This window comes from Hippocampus zosterae, chromosome 11 (genome assembly GCF_025434085.1).
Source record: "Hippocampus zosterae strain Florida chromosome 11, ASM2543408v3, whole genome shotgun sequence".
NCBI lineage: Eukaryota > Metazoa > Chordata > Actinopteri > Syngnathiformes > Syngnathidae > Hippocampus > Hippocampus zosterae.
Window position 1 is genome coordinate 23,231,136 of NC_067461.1, and position 19,167 is coordinate 23,250,302.

The window sequence follows — 19,167 nt, forward strand, 5'->3', positions numbered from 1 at the left end:
GGCTTTTCTTTCCACTATCTCACTGTCTCTAACTCGACCTCCCCTCGATTGCCTCCCAAGACAGTGTTGCTCAGCTGATGTCATGCAATGAACTTTTAAAGCCACCGACAGGACGCTTCGTCGTCCTCGATGGCCATATTTAGCGCGATGGAACTCGTCTTTTCTCCAATTCGCGCAAGGTTTTTAGCATGATAACAAGTAAAGCATTCCAGGAAACGTTCGTTTATTTGACTGTCCGTCGAGCCACAAGCAATTTACTCTGAGCAGCTAATCGGATGCATTGCACTCTATCTTCCACAGATCTTGCTAGAGTATCTACACACATAGATAGTGAAGTCCCTCTGGGCCCATCGGAGACCAGGATGAAGCTCGATAAGCCACTGGCAGAGCAGCTACGAGTATGTTGCATTCAGGAAACTCGGAACTGTGAACCAAATAAAATTCGTTCACTATTGTAGTAAAACTCATGCTAATAGAGTCACATACATGTTGCCGTTTTGTATCCAATGAGAGTAAATAGTGGCGCGGACAGAGTTATTCCGAAGTGTCGAGCGGGACTTGCTTGTGTTTGCGCCATTGCGCGCTTCTGTATGGCTTCCGGGTAGTGGAAATTCCGTTGTTATGAATTGATCATAAATGTAACATTGTAGTCGAAATTTTAATGCATAGGTTTTTAGTCCAGGTGAAGGAATTTCCTTTTGACAGAACTCCGTAGAAGGGAAGCGTGTTTTTATTGCCATTAATTTATATGAATTTTAAAGGGATTAATTTTTTTCTCGCGAGACACGCGGCATACGTCACAGCGGATGTTACGTTTCTTTATTTGTTTGTTTGTTTGTTTATTGAACATAAAACATATACAGTAATAATTTGACAGAAAATAAGGTAGATAAAAAAAGTAAAAAGAAATAAATCAGTCTTCATTCAACACAGTTATTATGTTCAAGGGAGTAGGATGAAGTAAAAAACTTATCTAGTCCTACCCCGTTATGTGTTTATATCTACTAAATCATTTTTATATCAATCAGAAAAGAAAAAGTAAGAAGAAGTCTCCATTAAGGCTCATACTTTACCCTTAACCGTGATATTTTTACAACCTTTGGTTTGTATCGGGATTATATACATCCACACCCTGGCACTCTTGTGTCAATTTTCTCTTGTATTCATAATGGATATGTCAATACCTTTCTCTATTTATCAACTTAGTTCTTATTTATCATTATATTTAATGTTTAGAATTTATCATTTTAACTCTGATTGATGTAGGTTGTTTGTACTTTTTTTTATTTGTTTTTGAACTCAACAAGCAATTGACTCATTTTCAGGTCCGTTTCGAGATTATTCCACAGATTAACACCTTTGCTACATACACTTCTTTGCTTGATGTTTGTTCTTGTTTTGAGTTTTTTGAATAAGTTGGAGGGCGGCCCGGTATCCAGTGGTTAGCACGTCGGCTTCACAGTGCAGAGGTACCGGGTTCGATTCCAGCTCCGGCCTCCCTGTGTGGAGTTTGCACGTTCTCCCCGGGCCTGCGTGGGTTTTCTCCGGGTGCTCCGGTTTCCTCCCACATTCCAAAAATATGCGTGGCAGGCTGATTGAACACTCTAAATTGTCCCTAGGTGTGAGTGTGAGCGTGGATGGTTGTTCGTCTATGTGTGCCCTGTGATTGGCTGGCAACCGATTCAGGGTGTCCCCCGCCTACTGCCCGGAGACAGCTGGGATAGGCTCCAGCACCCCCCGCGACCCTAGTGAGGATCAAGCGGTTAGGAAGATGAATGAATGAATGAATGAATGAATAAGTTGGTAGCTCTTAATTCATAGTTGCTTTCTCGAATTTTGAAAAACTTCTGAATGTTTTGGCAGAGCAGGTTATTGTGTGCTTTGTACATTAATTGGGCGATTTTAAAGTCAACCAGGTCATAAAATTTCATCGTATTTAATTTGATAAACAGTGGATATGTGGGTTCCGTATATTTTGATCTATTAATAATTCAAATTGCTTTTTTTGTAGTTTGAGAATAGGGAGCGTGTTTGTTTTGCAGGCATTTCCCCATATTTCCACACAGTAGGTCATATATGGTAATAATAATGAAGTGTATAATGTGTACAAAGATCTCTTATTCAGCACTTCCTTGGTTTTGTAGAGGATCCCTATGGTCTTCGCTATTTTTCTTATGTTATCGATATGTGGTTTCCAACATAGTTTTGAGTCTATTACTAATCCAAGACACTTGGTTTCATACGCTCTTTCTATTTCAATTGAGTTTACCATAATTTTAGCTTGGTGTTTTATTGGTCTTGTGCCAAAAACAATTAACTTCGATTTTTTTCAGGTTAAGTGACAATTTATTTCTGTTGAACCAGTTCTTGAATTTGTTTAATTCGTTTTCTACGGTTGTCAGGAGCTGTTTCAGATTTATTCCAGAACAGTAGAAAGTTGTATCATCAGCAAATAGGACACATTTAAATTGTTTTGAGACCTTGCAGATATCATTTATATATAAGATGAATAGTTTTGGACCAAGCACTGACCCCTGAGGAACTCCGTGAGTGATTTTCAGTTGATTCATTTTTTTTATTGTCGAGTTGCACGTACTGACATCTGTTTTCTAAATAACTTTTTATCCATTTATAAGCTACACCTCTAATGCCATATCTTTCTAGTTTTTTCAATAATATACTGTGATCTATTGTGTCAAAAGCTTTTTTTAGATCTAGGAAAACCCCAACAGTAAATTCTTTGTTGTCTATATTAGTGGCTATTGCTTCCACAAACTCCATAACTGCCATTGAGGTGGTCCGTTTTTCCCTGAAGCCATATTGATTCTCACTTAACAGCGCATGCTTTTGTATAAAGCTACCAAGTCTGCGAGAAAATAGTTTTTCTAATATTTTTGAAAATTGTGGTAGTAGTGATATTGGTCAATAATTTGTAAACAGATGTCTTTCTCCACTTTTATAGATTGGAATAACTAGCAATTTTCATTTTTGATGGAAAGATACCAGCTTTGAATGACAGGTTGCATATGTGCGTGAAAGGTCGCACTACATATTCTATACTCCGGCGACTGCCAGCTGGCTGGTTGGAGAGCAAGGTGTTTCCCTGTGGATGTTGGTTGCAGAGGATTTGCAGCCCGTTCCTTGGCCAGAGCCTACTGTAGTTTAGGCATCGATGGAGAGAGGAAAAGGAGAGCCATCCGCAATACCACTGAAGCGGCAGAAAGAGCCTCAAGATGGCTGTGGCTCAAAAGAGGAGATCCATGGAGTCATGGTAGCTAGCTAGCTGTCTGGACACAAGCCGGGACTTGATCAACCCCGGCTGGGTCACCTGGAGGAGGGCGTCTGATAGTTGAAAGACCCGAAACGTCCAGTGAATCCAGGAACATCACTGATGATGTGTCCAGACTAGGCATCAGTAGATGTATGTACACAGTATAATCTGCTTGATTATTGTCATATCAATATTAAAGCAATCAGTTGACTTTTTATTTTTAAAAGTTTTTATAATATTTGATACTTCTTGTTTTACAGCAGTAATGAACATCGTGGAGGAGTTTTTTTTCTACGTATCTATTTCAAACAAGTTTGTTGGATCAGGAATTAGTTTTGCTCGGTTATTGCCGATGTTGACAAAATACTCATTAAATTCAGTTGCTATTTCTGCAGTTTTTTCCAAAATAGTATTTTTGCCTTTGATAAAATACTCTGGATAATCCATTTTTTTAGGACTATTTCTGATTACTTGGTTAAGTATTTTCCATATTTCTTGTGTGTTACCTTTATTCTGCTATAATAGTGCATGATAATGATCTCTTTTACTGGTTCTTATAATATTTACAAGTTTATTTTTATAGGTCTTATATTTTTTTCTGCTTCTTCAGTTCTCAATTTTAAAAACAATTTATATAAATTGTTTTTCTTTTTACATGCGTTTTCTATGCCTTTCGTTATCCATGGCTTACTTGGGTCTTTATACTTTTTGGAGACTTTAGTTAATGGAAAATGTTTATCATACAAGGAGATTATGGTAGACTGAAATACTTCAAACGTTGTATTTGGGTCTTCGTTTGAGTAGACCTCGGTCCAGTTTTGTTTTTCTAGGTCTTGCTTAAAGGCATCGATGGAACGTTGGGTTCTTAGTCTTACTTCTGTTATATGAGTTGTTGATTTAGCTTTTCTATCAAAATAATTATGAAAAACTGCAAAAACAGGTAGGTGGTCACTTATGTCATTAATGAGAAGTCCACTTTCTTATTTTATGATCAATCTTATTTAGAAATATGTTATCTATTAATGTGGCCGTGTCAACTGTTATTCTGCTAGGTTTCAGGATTACTGGGAAAAAGCTGTTGCTGTACATAGTATTTATGAAGTCAGTTGTTTTTTTGTGTCGATTTGGGTTTAATAAGTCAATGTTAAAGTCACCACATATTATTCGTGTTTTCTTATCGTTGTAGTAACTGAGCATATCTGTTAGTTTTTGTGTCAATACATGATCCTGGTGTCCTATAGATGCAACTTATGATGATATTTGATGCCTTTTTAGTGTGTATTTCAATTTTATGCAATTTTACTGCATTTAAGTGCTTTGTCTACATATATTGCAACCCCCCCCCCCTTCTTTTTTGTTTTCTCTATTAGTAGCAAACATTTCATAACCTTCTATTTCCATTTCAGTTGTTTTATCTTCATCAAATCAAGTTTCTGATATGGCAATTATTTTAAATTTATTGAATTTAGTCAGGTATTCTTTGATTTTTATAGAGTTTTTATATGATTTTAAGTTTTTATAGAGACTTCTACTGTTTGAGTGTATTACCGAAAGTGCATTTTCCAATTTTATATTAGTGTTGAATTGTTCATCCAGGCAATAGTTTTGAGTTTAGAGTTTGTTACCCTTTGTTTATTGTTGAAGAAGTTATTGTCTGGGTCCAAATTGTTCTCGGGATCGAATGGCTTATAGTCAATATCTTCAAAGGGTTGGAAGTTCATGTTTTTGGGATGTGAATTTCCGGCTCCCATGCGGTCGTCGATGGCTCCCTCGCGGCCGTCGTTGGTTCCCTCGCTGTCATCGCTCGCTCTCTCGCCGTCATCACTGGGTCCCTCATGGTCGCTGGCTCCCTTGCAGTCGTCGCCGACTCCCTCACGCTCGCCGGCTGACTGCCTCCCGGCTCTCTCACGCGCGCTGGCTGGTTGTCTCCCGGCTGCCTCGGGCTCGCTGTTTCCCGGCTCCCTCGCGGTCACTGGCTCCCCTGCAGTCGTCGCTGGCTTCCTCGCGGTCATCACTGGCTCCCTCATGGTCAGTCGTCGCTGGCTCCCTCACGGTTGATCGGTCTTGGAAAAAGTTGTTGTCCGGGTCCAAGTTGTTCTCAGGGTCAAATGTCTTGTGGTCAGTAGGGTTGGAAGTCATCAAAGGGTTCGAAGTCCATGTTTTTTGGTATGTGAATTTCCTGCTTCAGTTGGGTCAGTTTTTATCGTCGGGTGGTGAATAATTCTCAGTATGCTGCTTGATGGTGTTGAACTCGAGCCTGTTGTGTTGGAGTACTGGTGTGGGGGGGACGATAAGTTTGTCATGTCTTAAGTAGGCAGTTTCCCCTCTGTCACGTGCAGCTTTTAATTTTGGGAGGAGCTCTTTTCTTTTTTGTCGTACGGCATCTGTAAAGTCTTCGTTGATGTAGATGTTGGAGCCTTTTAAGTATTTTGCTTTTTGTAGGATCCTTGATCTGCCATTGTATCTTAGAAATTTCACCACAACTGGCCTTTGTCCCGGTCTTCCAGGGTCTTGTCTTCCTGTGCGATGAGCTCTCTCCACCTCAATTTGCCCCTGTATCAGCAGCTTCTCCTTGAGGATTCTTTGAACTTTTTCCTCTGTTTCAGTCCACGTTTCTCCCGGTTTTTCCAGAATTCCATCAATTACTAAGTTGTTTCTTCTTGACTGTCCTTCTAAGTAGTCCACCTTGTCTGTTAATACAAGCATGCCGTCACATACTTTGTAGAATTCTGTTTGCATGTCTTTGGAATGGCCAGTTTGACAGATTAGATTTTTTTTAATGTCGTCTACCTCTTTTTGGGTAAAGTTGATGCTGGTTTTTATTTCTTGGACTTCCCTGGTAAAAGTGTCAAGTCGTGAGTTTGTTGAGTCGATTATCATCTAGACAAATCCTTTGAAAATTTCCTGTTGTTGTTGCAAGAGCGCCGTAAAAAGCTCTTTTTGTAGCTGGAGAAATTCGTTTACTTGAGTGAGGGTCAGGGAATCCTCTTCCTGCTTTGTGTCTTGCTTCTGTTTGGGTGGCATTTTGTCGGGTCTCGTTGCTAGCCGGTTGTATGCTAGTTTGTGACGTGTCCAGTGGGCTTGCTGCTGGGTTTTTCTAACGTGGCTTGTGTGGGTTTACCGGCTCCCTCACGTTCGCTGGCGTTTGGCTGGTTGTTCTCTGGTGGTGGGTTCCAGCTGCGTAGCGACTTTTCGCAGTTAGCTTCCGTGCTAACGTCTGCGGTTAGCTTCCCTGCTAACGAGCTAGCAATTTCTACACATGCGCTGCCACCATGTTTCGCTCTGTTCTTTACTTTCAAATGCGGGAAAGCTTCACATGAGAGAAATGTTTACTTTGCTGTTCCTTCTTTCCCCCTATTCTCTATAAATAAATCAGAAACAAAACAACAAGCGTGCTGCACCGGTCCACGCACGTTTGTTTTGCCAGCCACGGCAGCGCGAGACACAGAAAACAGATACTTTAAGAGTTTACCAAGAACTAAACTGAAGCTCAGAGGGGATCGAGCCTTTTCTGTTGCCGGTGCCTCTCTCTGGAATGACCTCCCACTGAACATTCGGCAAGCCTCCTCGCTGACCATCTTTAAAGCCCTCCTCAAAACTCACTTGTATTCTTTGGCGTTCGACTCAGCATGACTTAGATTTGTTCTTGATTTTACTGCTTGGTGCTTTCTACCGCCTTTATTACCGATTCGTCTTATTGTTTATTGTGCATGTTAAATCGCTCCATGTACAGCACTATGTATGCAGTGATGGCTGTTTGAAAGTGCTCTATAAATACTGTTGACTTGACTTGACTTGTTTATGAATGTAAAGTTTACTTTGAAAAAGTTGCCACATTGTTCCACTGACAAGACCAAAGTTACCTGGATGTTTTGCAGTCATAAACTGAGCTATCAGTTTATGACTGCATAGAGAGCCTGGAAGGTAAAGGTGACAGTCGTGCTTGTGGTGGTCGGAGCACTCGGGGCAGTGACCCCCAAACTAGATGAGTGGTTGCAACAGATCCCGGGAACAACATCGGACATCTCAGTGCTGGGAACAGCAAGGATACTGCGCAGAACCCTCAAGCTTCCTGGGCTCTGGAAAAGTTATGAAAGGAAGAAGTCCATCCATCCATCCATCCATCCATCCATCCATTTTCCGAACCGCTTGATCCTCACTGGGGTCGCGGGGGGTGCTGGAGCCTATCCCAGCCGTCTTCGGGCAGTAGACAGGGGACACCCTGAATCGGTTGCCAGCCACTCACAGGGCACACAGAAAGGAAGAAGTAGAACAATATAGGAGCTGCTGGAAAGGCAGCCACTCTTGCGGCGCCATTTTGAAGTCAAAAATAACAAAAATAACACTAAATGACACATAGGACACAGACAGTTGTGCAATCTTCATCACTTTTCTGCATACACTTTGTTGTCTGAAGCAGTTATAGATGAAAGAGGAGAGGATCAAAGTGTCCTTTCACCAGTGGATCAGAGACGTCATGCTTAAAATGTGTACACGTCTGCTACAAGCTCAGTTTTGAAAGCAAACACGAAGCTGTAGCGTCCATTGACGAAGAGATTAATTCACTTCTCCTGTCCCACGTAATCCGCTTCAAACTCCAAGCTGCGACTCCCAGTTCCAAATCCGCATCGGTGCTCCACGCGAACGCTCTTTTTTTCTCATCGTCGGCTCCTCAAGACTTACATCCATCCAGTCGCAGACCGTTCAACAGCACCGATCTATCCGCTGAACAAAGCGGGGCTGTGAAAAATGCTGCCCATTACAGGCGCAAGACACAACCGCCACGGACTGTCCAGCAACGACAGTCAAATGGCACCGACATTCCTCCCAGTCAAAAACAGTGCTCGTATACCCATGCTGCCGAGAAGGCGCAACCACCAGGCACAGAGTCTCCTCCTTGATGAATTTCGTGGCCAAAAAATGCTGAAAAACGTCCACATCAGGTCCACACGACGTAACAACAAACACAAAGTGACAAACACAAAAACAAAAACAAAAAAAGCAAGGCTCATGAGAGCACTTGCCGACGGCTGCCTCCTCTTGACTTCAAAGTGCAAAATGCAAATATTTACTGCAATAACAATTTCGATTTTCAATTTTACATGAACATTTTTCACTTGGAACAGTTATTCACACATAATCTCTCACACAATATTAGTGTCCATCAACAACAGTGCAAAAAATGTTTTGTCACACAACAGCTGCTTTAACAGCTTTTTTTATGGAATCAAAACAGTGCAATATAACATTATAAAGTGTACATCTAAGGTAAACTAGTACTCAGCCGAGAGTGGATTTAAGCCATGGTTGCATACTTCGTTTTTCCTCAAGTTTGCTTTGAACACAGCAGTCAGGCTATGTTGATTCTGTTGGTCCTTCTTACGCGGAAGTCTCTCTACGGTTTTGTGTAGACATCATTTCGGATGACTACACTTGGTTCGATGTCAACACTGGAGACGTTTTATTTTCAGTGTGTTCGCTAGGTCGCTCCGATTGCACCGCTGAACTCTCGACATGCCTCAACGCCTCACTGTCAATCGAACACAGAGAAGCTCCACCCACTTTATTTGTATGGGCACGGAACACTAACCTTCCACACAAAATAGTTCCAAAGAAGTCACAATCGCGTCAGTGGCATACATCGCATTTGACAGGCTCCCTGCTCTTTATTCACCAGAGGCTCATCAACCTACCGTATTTTCACGACTATTCGACGCACCGTACGGTTGGGCGAAGTCTCATTAATGGGTGACATTTCTGTATTTTACACATAGACAAACAGCACTGTCCTAATGGGCGCAGTTTTACAGTGATAAAACATACGCCAGCTTAAACATACAGCATATTCATGTGCGCACACCAACACGTTAGCTTGAAGCATACGGTAGCATGCCAAGACATACAGATACAAGCTAAAAACACGGTTTTTAAAAAGGCGACGAAAGCAGAACTGAGTTCGGGTGTATTTTATTTCGCCATCGTACAATGTTCTCACGGTTTTCGATCAATCATCACCCAGAAATCCATCAAAGTCCTCATCCTCTGTATCAGAAGCAGAGGACTGCACATCCCAGTTGTCATTGAACGCATCACATGCTACAGTGTGAGTTGCTACGCATTGCCGAGCGGAAAGAAGGAGCAGCAACAAAGTCAACATTTCTCTCGTGTGAAGCTTTCCCACATTTGAAAGTAAAGAACAGAGCGAAACATGGTGGCAGCGCGTGTGTGTGTGTAGAAAGAATTGAGCAATTGTGCAAGTACCGTAATCCATCAAAACGCCACGTTCCCTCTCGTTGTCAGAGTCACTCTCATTGCCATGCGGCTCCACAGAAATGATGCCGGCTTTGCCAAAAACCCGAACAACAGTGCAAGCAGACACGTTCGTCGAAGCAGCCAGAATCCATTTGTAAATTGTGGCGTAACTCGCCCAGCGCTGCCTCTCACTCGTGTATTGTATTGTAAAGTTGTGTTTGCCGTCGATCATCCATTGTTCCCATGCCGTTCGCAACTTTACTTTGAACGCCCGGTTGATGCCGATGTCCAGCGGTTGGAGTTCTTTAGTCAAGCCTCCGGGAATAACGGCAAGCTCAGAGTTCATTTGCCCGACTTGGTTTTTCACCGCTGCTGTGAGATGGGCACGCATGCCAAAACCATAACCGATGGCTTGAAGTTTGAACTGAGCTTCGTAGGCGTGTCTCTTTGTAGAATTTATTTTCGGGGGTTCTTAGAAACCAAAACCGGAGTCGTTTTGCAACAATGCACATTGCCACACTCTATACAGGTGTTGGTACCTGCTTGCGGCGTCCCTTTAGCGTTCACTTACACGTCCACCCTTCACCCATTGGCGGATTGCCTGTCCTCTCTCTCTCTCTCTCTCTCTCTCTCTCTCTCTCTCTCCCCTCCCTCCCCCCTCCCCATATATTTATATATACACGCGCCCACCACCCTTCCCTGATTGGCCGACTTCTTTCCCGCATGCCTGGCCACAGTCACTTCCGACTTTTCTCTATATAAACAGCGTGTCAGCTGTCAGTCAGATTTTGGAACTCAGCGCATGCAAAAGACGCTCCGCACCATAAGGCGTCCTGTCCATTTTGGAGAAAATTTAAGACTTTTAATGGCGCCTTATAGTCGTGAAAATACGGTAGTCTCTTATTTCGCTAACGAAACAGTGTCTTCTCCTGCCTGGTGTACCTTAGCCTTCTCCGCTACATACAATCTCTGTATAGAGCTTGTAAAGGAGGCTTTCGCTGGCAATCCGTAGTGGAGTCGTTAGAATGCAAAGCAAATGATTTCAGCTTGAGTCGAGCTGTTGACAATGTTGACAGGCTTGCATGCAGTAGCCATACATTTAGCTATGGCTTCAGCAAATTTGTTCTTCATCGTGTCATCCATTTTCTTCGCTTTGAAATGATCCATAGCTGTCTGTCTGAGACAAGGGGGTGGAGTACTCATATCAGGTGTGTGCTTGGCCATCAAGTGGTATTTCAGACTCGACGTGCTTTGATGATATCTCAGTTTATGACTGCAAAACATCCAGGTAACTTTGGTCTTGTCAGTGGAACAATCTGGCAACTTTTTAAAAGTAAACTTTCCATTCATAAACACTTAAAGTATCCGTTTTCGGTGTCTCGCGCTGTCGTGGTTGACAAAACAAACGTGTGTTGACCAATGCAGCGCGCTTGTTTTTTTTCTGGTTTACTTATAGTGTGTCATGATCCTGTTTGGTCACAATCTATAATTTGTGAACACTGTATTTATTAACCCTTGCATGCTCCAAATTAAAAAGGCCTTAAGTCACGCATTTTACAATTTTTGTAATGATGTATTTTGTGTTATACAAACATTCTTTTTTTTTTTCCAAACACTCAAAATGTTCAGAGGCATATGTGCTATCCATACATATATAGTTTTAATTAGTTCTTTGGGATTTTTTTATTCTTTATTTTTTTCAAAAGGAAAAAAAAATTGTGTCTGGAGGTCCCAACCAAGCCCTACTAACAATCCCGACCGGACGTGTTCATGTAAAATGCATTGGTTTGAAGCCTCCTGCAAAAAGGCAAACTCATTTGCGATCCTCTGGCGCCACCTAAAAGTTACACAATTGGAATGACCTCAACCCAACAATGTGGCATGCATACAAAGCGAAAACAAAGCGATTGACATCAAAATCGCATGAAATGCATGTTTACACATTAGGTTTACGATGCATTCAAAAATATGAATTATAATGGGTCTCTATGGTGCAAAATATGTAAATTGTGAAGATTAAGGTATCAAAACGTTTTTTTATTATTGCTGCAATGCCTGAGAATTATCAGCCGGTGACGTCATGAAATTTAGGCCATTTTAGAACCCCTCCATAAGTTTCAGCTCTCTTGTGTTTTTCTGAATGCCTTTGCCTTTGATTTAAAGACATCATTTTACATTTATCGCAAGCGGTGCACTACGAGGGTTAAGGTCTCTTCTGCATTGCACCTGTCGGAGAATTGTTTTTGGTATTGCTATTCTCGCTGCTCATGGACTATTGTGCTATTGACCTCGTCGTGTTTCGCGTTTTGCAATTTCGGTACACCTGCTTTTTGTAAGTACGATTTTGGTTTTGTGATTTGGCTTTATGCCCGCATGTATTTTGATACATTGTTTTAGTTTGTATTGGCGGTCTTTAATTTTCTCCCTTGCCTTTGTGCAAGCGCCTTTTGTTATTCGTTTATGTTCTCTCTGGTCCTTGTTTTGACCAGCGCTTTATGTTACCTCTTTGTCGGTGCGATTATAAGCATTAAACCCATTTTTGTTACGGAGACCTTGTTTACGTCTACTTTTTTGGGATCCAGACTTAACTCGGCTTGTCCGAGACGTGACATAGAGCAATTTAACATCCGCTGTGACATGTGCCGCGTTAATCTCGCGAGAAAAAAATTAATCCCGTTAAAATTCATTGAAATTAATGTCAATAAAAACGCTACCAGAATTTTTATTGGCATTAATTTCAATGAATTTTAACGGGATTAATTTTTTTCTCGCGAGATTAACGCGGCACATGTCACAGCGGATGTTAAATTGCTCTATGTCACGTCTCGGACAAGCCGAGTTAAGTCTTAAATTTTTTCGATAGAGACAGATAGTCAAGTCAAGTCAACAGTATTTATAGAGCACTTTCAAACAGCCATCACTGCATACAAAGTGCTGTACATGGAGCAATTTAACATGCACAAAAAACAGTAAGACAAATCGGTAATAAAGACGGTGGAAAGCACCAAACAGTAAAACCAAGAACAAATCTAAGTCATGCTGAGTCGAATGTCAAAGAATACAAGTGAGTTTTGAGGAGGGTTTTGAAGATGGGAAGCGAGGAGGCTTGCCGAATGTTCAGTGGGAGGTCATTCCAGAGAGAGGGACCAGCAACACAAAAGGCCCGATCCCCTCTGAGCCTCAGTTTAGTGCTTGGTACTTCTAATAATGTCTGGTCCACAGACCTGAGGCACCGGGCAGGTGTGTAGGGGCGGATGAGCTCAGAGAGGTAAGGTGGCGCGAGATTATTCAGAGATTTAGATTAAGATTAAAATTCAGAGAGAGAGAGAGAGAGATGTGTGTATTTTAAAAGTGAATACTCACTATTAACGTGAAGGCTTTCCGTTCCACACGATGGTTAAGCAAAGATAGCGGAATTATAGTAAACTTGCCGGGTTCGTATGCGGAGGTGCTGCTGGCTAGCTTGCACCCTGCTCAGTAGCTTGCACGCTTTCTTTCTGGAGTCTCCCAGAGGGTATTATGATGTGAACGTAGCATGGCGACTGTCAAAGTGCCGCTTTACATGATCGACCGTTTCATCGGTGGTGGTTTGTCATTGCAAATTAGACACACCGCAGAAACTGTTCTCTCCACAAAGGTGAATCCTTCAGTCCATTCGTCCTGAAGTGTACCATACTCGTCATCTTTTTGCCATCTTATTTGTCCAAGGATTAGCTTTGGGCTCAGGATCGATCGGGCTGATTCAAAAGGGGGCGTTTACCTGTTACCCAGCATGGCCGACGTAGGCTAGTATCATCCAATTGCAGCAAACTGCAGCCCTGAACAGGACACGAGCAGTGAAAAGTCGATGGATGGAATAAACAAGCGAGAATATTTTATTTTATCTGGAAGCCAGATGCACTCATCCAAAGAGCCATAGCTGTGTTATTGTGAGCGTGCATGGTAGTTAGTCTATATGTGCCCTGCGATTGGCTGGCAACCAGTTCAGGGTGTACACCACCTACTGCCTGAAGACAGCTGGGTTAGGCTCTGCGACCTTTGTGAGGATAAGCGGATCAGAAAATGGATGGATGGATGCAAGTTATATCTGTGACTACTATAGATTGTCCTTTCACTCACAAAGGTGTACCAACAATGTGCGTCGGGAAATTATTTTTGACATTGGTGGATATCTTCACTGTTGAACAATCTTTTCCCAGTCTACTCACCCCTGCCACAGCTTGTGCTAGCAGGGTCTTTCCACAGCCAGGAGGTCCATGGAGGAGAAAGCCCCTGGGAGGAACCATTCCCAGCTGCTGGTATATCTCTGGGTGCCGCATGTGAATGAGCAGTTTACATATTTCCTGCACAGTATTTATAAAAATGAATAATATAAAATAGTTTACATTTAAAGAGTTGCAAAAATAAAACTATACATTAATAGTAATAATAATACATTTTATTTATAAGCGCCTTTCAAGACACCCAAGGACACTTTACAATAACAAAAACAATAAAACGCAACGCGGGTTGAGAAGCGGCAGCCAAACGCGCCTGCTTTCACTCAACTCGGAAGTCAGAAAGAAACCACAAGGGAGTTGGAGGGGGAGGAAAAAAAACATGCTCGAACTATCCTCATTTTGAGGATAAAATAGCTTACTTGCAGTTCAGCTATGGTGTGAATGTTTTAGTTAAGAATTAGAGGCGCTATTGGCATTTCGAGAAAATGTAGTCCGTGTTCGATGGAAATGTGAGTTCATGGTCAATTACAGGACCAAGATATTTGTAGGAATAAACTTTTTCACTTGTTTCATTATTAACTGTGAGTGAGGGTGTGTTTGCAACAGTCCATCAGTGCCCGTAGTCTCAATATTCACACCGTCATCTATCACAGTACTGTATTTGATACATGTCATCCCAAGGAAAAATCCGCGTTTTCCTTTCTGACCATCTGTGGAAAAAGTAATTTCCCCTTGAACCTAATAACGAGTTGTGCCACCTTGGCAGCAATAACTGAAATCAAGCATTTGCCATAATTGGTGATGAGTCTGTCACATCGCTCCGGGGGAATTCTGCTTCAAATCCGCCATACTGAAGGGTTTTCCAGCATGAACTGTCCATTTAAGGCAAAGGTTGTTTTTTTTTTTTTACTGACTTATTTTTTACTTTTTCATATAGAGCCAGATTGGTCCCCCCCGACCCCCTGGGAAATTAAATCATTGTTTCAAAACTGCATTTTATATTTCCTTGGGCTGTGTCTGTGTGAGATTCAAATTGGTTTGATGAATTGCCTTACCGTCAATGTCGCTTCATTACCACCCACATCTTCAAACTTCAGAATGGGATACTGCAGCTTTGTTGATCTTGCCAAGGCAGATCCTTAATTTCAAGAGCACAACAAGCAAGATCTTGTGGTCAAATTGTTTTCAAATTCTCTGTGCACCTGCAGGCTTTTCACAATTCTGTTGACAGCTATGAATGTAATTTCTGGCCATAACACAGCAATGTCACTTCTAGACATTCTGTATGCTTGTCATTGGACAGCAGCAATGCTGTGAGAACCATTAAATTTTCTTTCATGTTTAATTTCTATAACTAGGGAAGACATTGGTTTGCTGCTACCAGAATGATTTGCCTGTTGTTTTCTTGTACTCTATTCTCAGCGGTATCCTCTGCTGGTGAACATTATCAAAGCTTTGCTTAAAGCAACAATGTTGAATTACTGCAACATCCTCCACAAACAGTTTGTTTTCAACAAGCGGTAGCCAAGGCTGAGAAAACACTCGCAGCATGTTACAAAAAAGAACTGCTGTATACTGAACTTCACTTTGAATCAGTGAAGATTATTAATTTGTAATTCTTACTTGACACAGTACCACGGAAGTGCAAAACACAACAAACTGGACATAAAAGCAAATTAAAGAAGACAAAACTTATGAATAAAAGAAAATATAAACACAACAATATAAAAAAACAAATTTAAAAATGACTAGACCAAACAAAAGAATTACAACTGAAATGAAAAAAAAAACCCACAAATGGAAAAACTTTTTTTATCTTTCAGCTATACACTAACTCAAAAGACAATTTTGTCCTATTAATTAATTAAGTAATTAATTAATTAATTGAACAATCAATTCTTAAAATGTTTGATAGTAACAAACTCATTTGTGAAGAAAAGCCATAACAGAGCAGGTCAAAAATAAGACAAAAAGAAATGTTTGGGGGTTTTTTTGTAGATTGATAGAGATATCTCTGAGCAAAATTGTATCATGTTTCAAGTTTCATTTAATTTGGGCACGTCTAGACATTTGGGGGCGTATTCAGCGCCCCCAAATGCGTGTGCGCAAAGGCATGGGCAATCTGGGCGGAGGGCTTTTGAAATCCACAATTATCACGTCAAAGCAAGGGGGCGAACAAAGGGAAGAAGGGCTAGACTCTGTCACAAAGTGGGGATAAACAATTCGGGAACAAAGCGTTCTTGAACAACAAAAGACGGTTTGAGAATGCCAGTCACGCCCAGGCGACATTTGTCATCTGCAAAGTCTGCAACTTGTTGATTCATTGTAGACCAGACAGAAAGGCGTCAACGTACCAGTGGTTTAAAGCTTAAACCAAGGTAACCAATCACTGCCAAGAGGCCGGACCGGGGGTGTGGTATGCAAATATCGGGGACAGTGGGGTTTTTTTTGTATTTTGCATATGTAACAATAAAAGTTCAAACTGGCGGGCAGGGAACTCTTAGCGTGATTAACGGGGCAACAACCGTCGTTCGCCCTCAGCGATCCCTCCCGGCGTTGAGGAAGACAATTTTCCGTGTGTGCCGAGTCATTACTTTAACTTTGTCCGAGAAAAACACAGACATAGATCCACATTGTTACACTCCCACACGCTTCAAACAGTTCCCTAAATGACAAGCATGTAATTTGTACCTTCTAGACAGTACAAATCTATAAATATGCAAGATGGCTGAATGGTTAATACTGTATAGGTACTCCAGACTCTATATCAGAAGTAATACAGGTTGGATTATACAATAATCCAGTCAAAATGCTTTCAAAGTAGGATTTCCTGGAGCATGAAACATACCTTTCTTGCTCGTAGACAGGGTCTCTGCATTTTCATCCGTCTTTTTTCTTTTTCCTGTTTTCTTACAAGGCTCCAACATGGAAACTTCTTTCTGTTGATAAAAACAATATGTATGTAACAATCTCACTCAAGAAAATATTTCATGAAAAATAGTTTTGAGATATCAGTGATCCAATTTCTTTCTTTCCGTCAGGGACAGCACATATATGCCAGAATTATCCAGAAGGCTGTTTTTCATTTGCAGTCTCAGGACAGATGGTCCCACCCTTAACATAAAAATAAATATATTATAACAATAACAATAATATAATAAAAGTAGGGCGGCCCGGTAAGTCCAGTGGTTAGCACGTCGGCTTCACAGTGCAGAGGTACCGGGTTCAATTCCAGCTCCGGCCTCCCTGTATGGAGTTTGCATGTTCTCCCCGGGCCTGCGTGGGTTTTCTCCGGGTGCTCCGGTTTCCTCCCACATTCCAACAATATGCGTGGCAGGTTAATTGAACACTCTAAATTGTCCCGAGGTGCGAGTGTGAGTGCGAATGGTTGTTCGTTTCTGTGTGCCCTGCGATTGGCTGGCAGCCGATTCAGGGTGTCCCCCGCCTACTGCCCGAAGACAGCTGGGATGGGCTCCAGCACCCCCCGCGACCCTAGTGAGGATCAAGCGGCTCGGAGAATGAATGAATGAATGAATAATAAAAGTACTATTCAATTGAAATTACATGTTGACATGGCAAAGCAATCCATTCATCCATCCAGCCATTTTCTAATCATCTTACCCTCACAAGGTTTGCAAGCGTGCTGGAGCCTATCCCAGCTGTCTTTGGGCAGTAGGCGAGGGACATCCTGAATTGGTTGCCTGCCAATCACAGGGCACACATAGACAAACAACCGTCCACGATTGGGTTCGATCGAACCAGACGGGTTCGGTGAATCGGCCTCAGGGGTTTAACATAGCCTCTGCCAAGGAGATTAAGACAGCCCGCTTGGCCATCACAGGCTGGTTCATTTTGTGCACAATTAAAAAACTTTATACTAATTGTGTTTACATTTTTTTCTCTTTTTAATAAATTGTTTTTTTTTAATGTCTTGAATTTGTAAAAAAAAAAAATCATCATACTTTTTTCCCCCCGAATGAAGGGTTCAGTGAATGTACATATGAACCAGTTGGGTTCGGAACCTCTAATAAGGTTAAAAACCACTGATTTAGAGCAGTGGTTCTTAACCTGGGTTCGATCGAATCCTAGCGGTTCGGTGAACCGGTCTCAGGGGTTCGACGGCGCCTCTGCCGTGGAGGGTACAACACACGCGACTCAATTAAGGGTGTGGAAAAGAATCGATATTAATCGATGCATCGATGCACACGTGCGCGACGCGAGTGCATCGGCTCATTCTCTGGGTACGACGCGATTGACGGGTGAAATCTAGATTCATTGGTGGGTATCGGTAAAATCCGATTCAAGCGCCGTTTAATTCATATTAAACGTTACCTATCTGCTCTTTCCTCGGCGCAATGAATGCACCATCATTATTTTGTGTTGAATACGGACGAAAGCCGTGAGCACATACAGTGCAGTACAGAACTAGCGAAACATTATGGAGTTCGCGCAAGCAGCAGCGAGGAAACTACTGTATTTAATGCTCCCGCAAAATTCAGATCTTATGTTTGGAAATACTACGGCTTCGAAAAGAAAGACGGAAAGCTTGGTAAAAGCTTTGTAATTTGCAAAGAATGTCGCACTACGAAGCCATACAACGGCAGCACCACAAATATGCAGACCACTTAAAACTATGGCACCACATCACCGACAAGTTTCCCGCCCCCCACCCCGCCTCCCCGTCCAGTTCCTCGTTGGACACCGGAGAAACTCTTGGCAAACCAGGTCAGGATCAGAAAAAAAAATCACCTCTTATTTTGGGGGTCCCCTTGCAGCTCACTGTGACCGCGCAAGGAAAAACTATATATGGATGACTCTTTTGGGCATTTCATTTTGACACTCAGTGAGAGTGGTCTGTGTACGCTACAAATACACATTGCAGCTTTGAGGCTGTGACTGCCACATTGTTTCAATTGTATTTTTTTCTGTCCTATGGAGATGGATATCTATATATATATTGCGCGTCGTCCCGCACGCGGTCTGTCCTTCCATCTGTCCCTTTTCAAAACGTACCTACTTCACCGCGCCGCTGCGCCGCTCAGGCAGTGGCTCACTACGATCGCGCGGGCATCTTAACGAAAAAATGTCTACCCACAAGCATTGCAATGAAATTGTTAGTTATTTAGTAGAGCTAAACATCTCTTTATTTTCGCGATAAGCAATGAAGATGAACAAAAAGTTGAACTAAGCAACAACACTTTTGTGGGCCGAAGGCCCACCTTACCAGCCTTCCGCAGGAACTCGCTGATGAGCCGCCCGAAGGGCGGTGAACCACCACCTTACCAGCCTTCCGCAGGAACTAGCTGATGAGCCGCCCGGAGTCTGTTTGTGTTTACACTACAGCAACAGCTGTGAGTCTCAGGTGCCAAATTGTTTACATGTTCTTTGCACAAAACCCAATTGTGAAAGGGCTTAAATAAGTTG

At 42.1% G+C, this 19,167-nt stretch overlaps 1 protein-coding gene across 3 annotated transcripts in view; it reads right to left on the reverse strand.

Moving 5' to 3' along the window:
• nvl (nuclear VCP like) overlaps positions 1 to 19,167 on the reverse strand; it is a 102,422-nt gene that overhangs the window by 53,458 nt on the left and 29,797 nt on the right. For all 3 annotated transcript variants that reach the window (XM_052081041.1, XM_052081039.1, XM_052081040.1), the window contains exons 8-10: positions 16,592 to 16,682; positions 14,799 to 14,881; positions 13,732 to 13,866 (exon numbers count right to left, since the gene is read on the reverse strand). In XM_052081041.1, the coding sequence (XP_051937001.1) occupies positions 13,732 to 13,866; positions 14,799 to 14,881; positions 16,592 to 16,682 (309 nt within the window). The remainder of the gene's footprint in view (positions 1 to 13,731; positions 13,867 to 14,798; positions 14,882 to 16,591; positions 16,683 to 19,167) is intronic.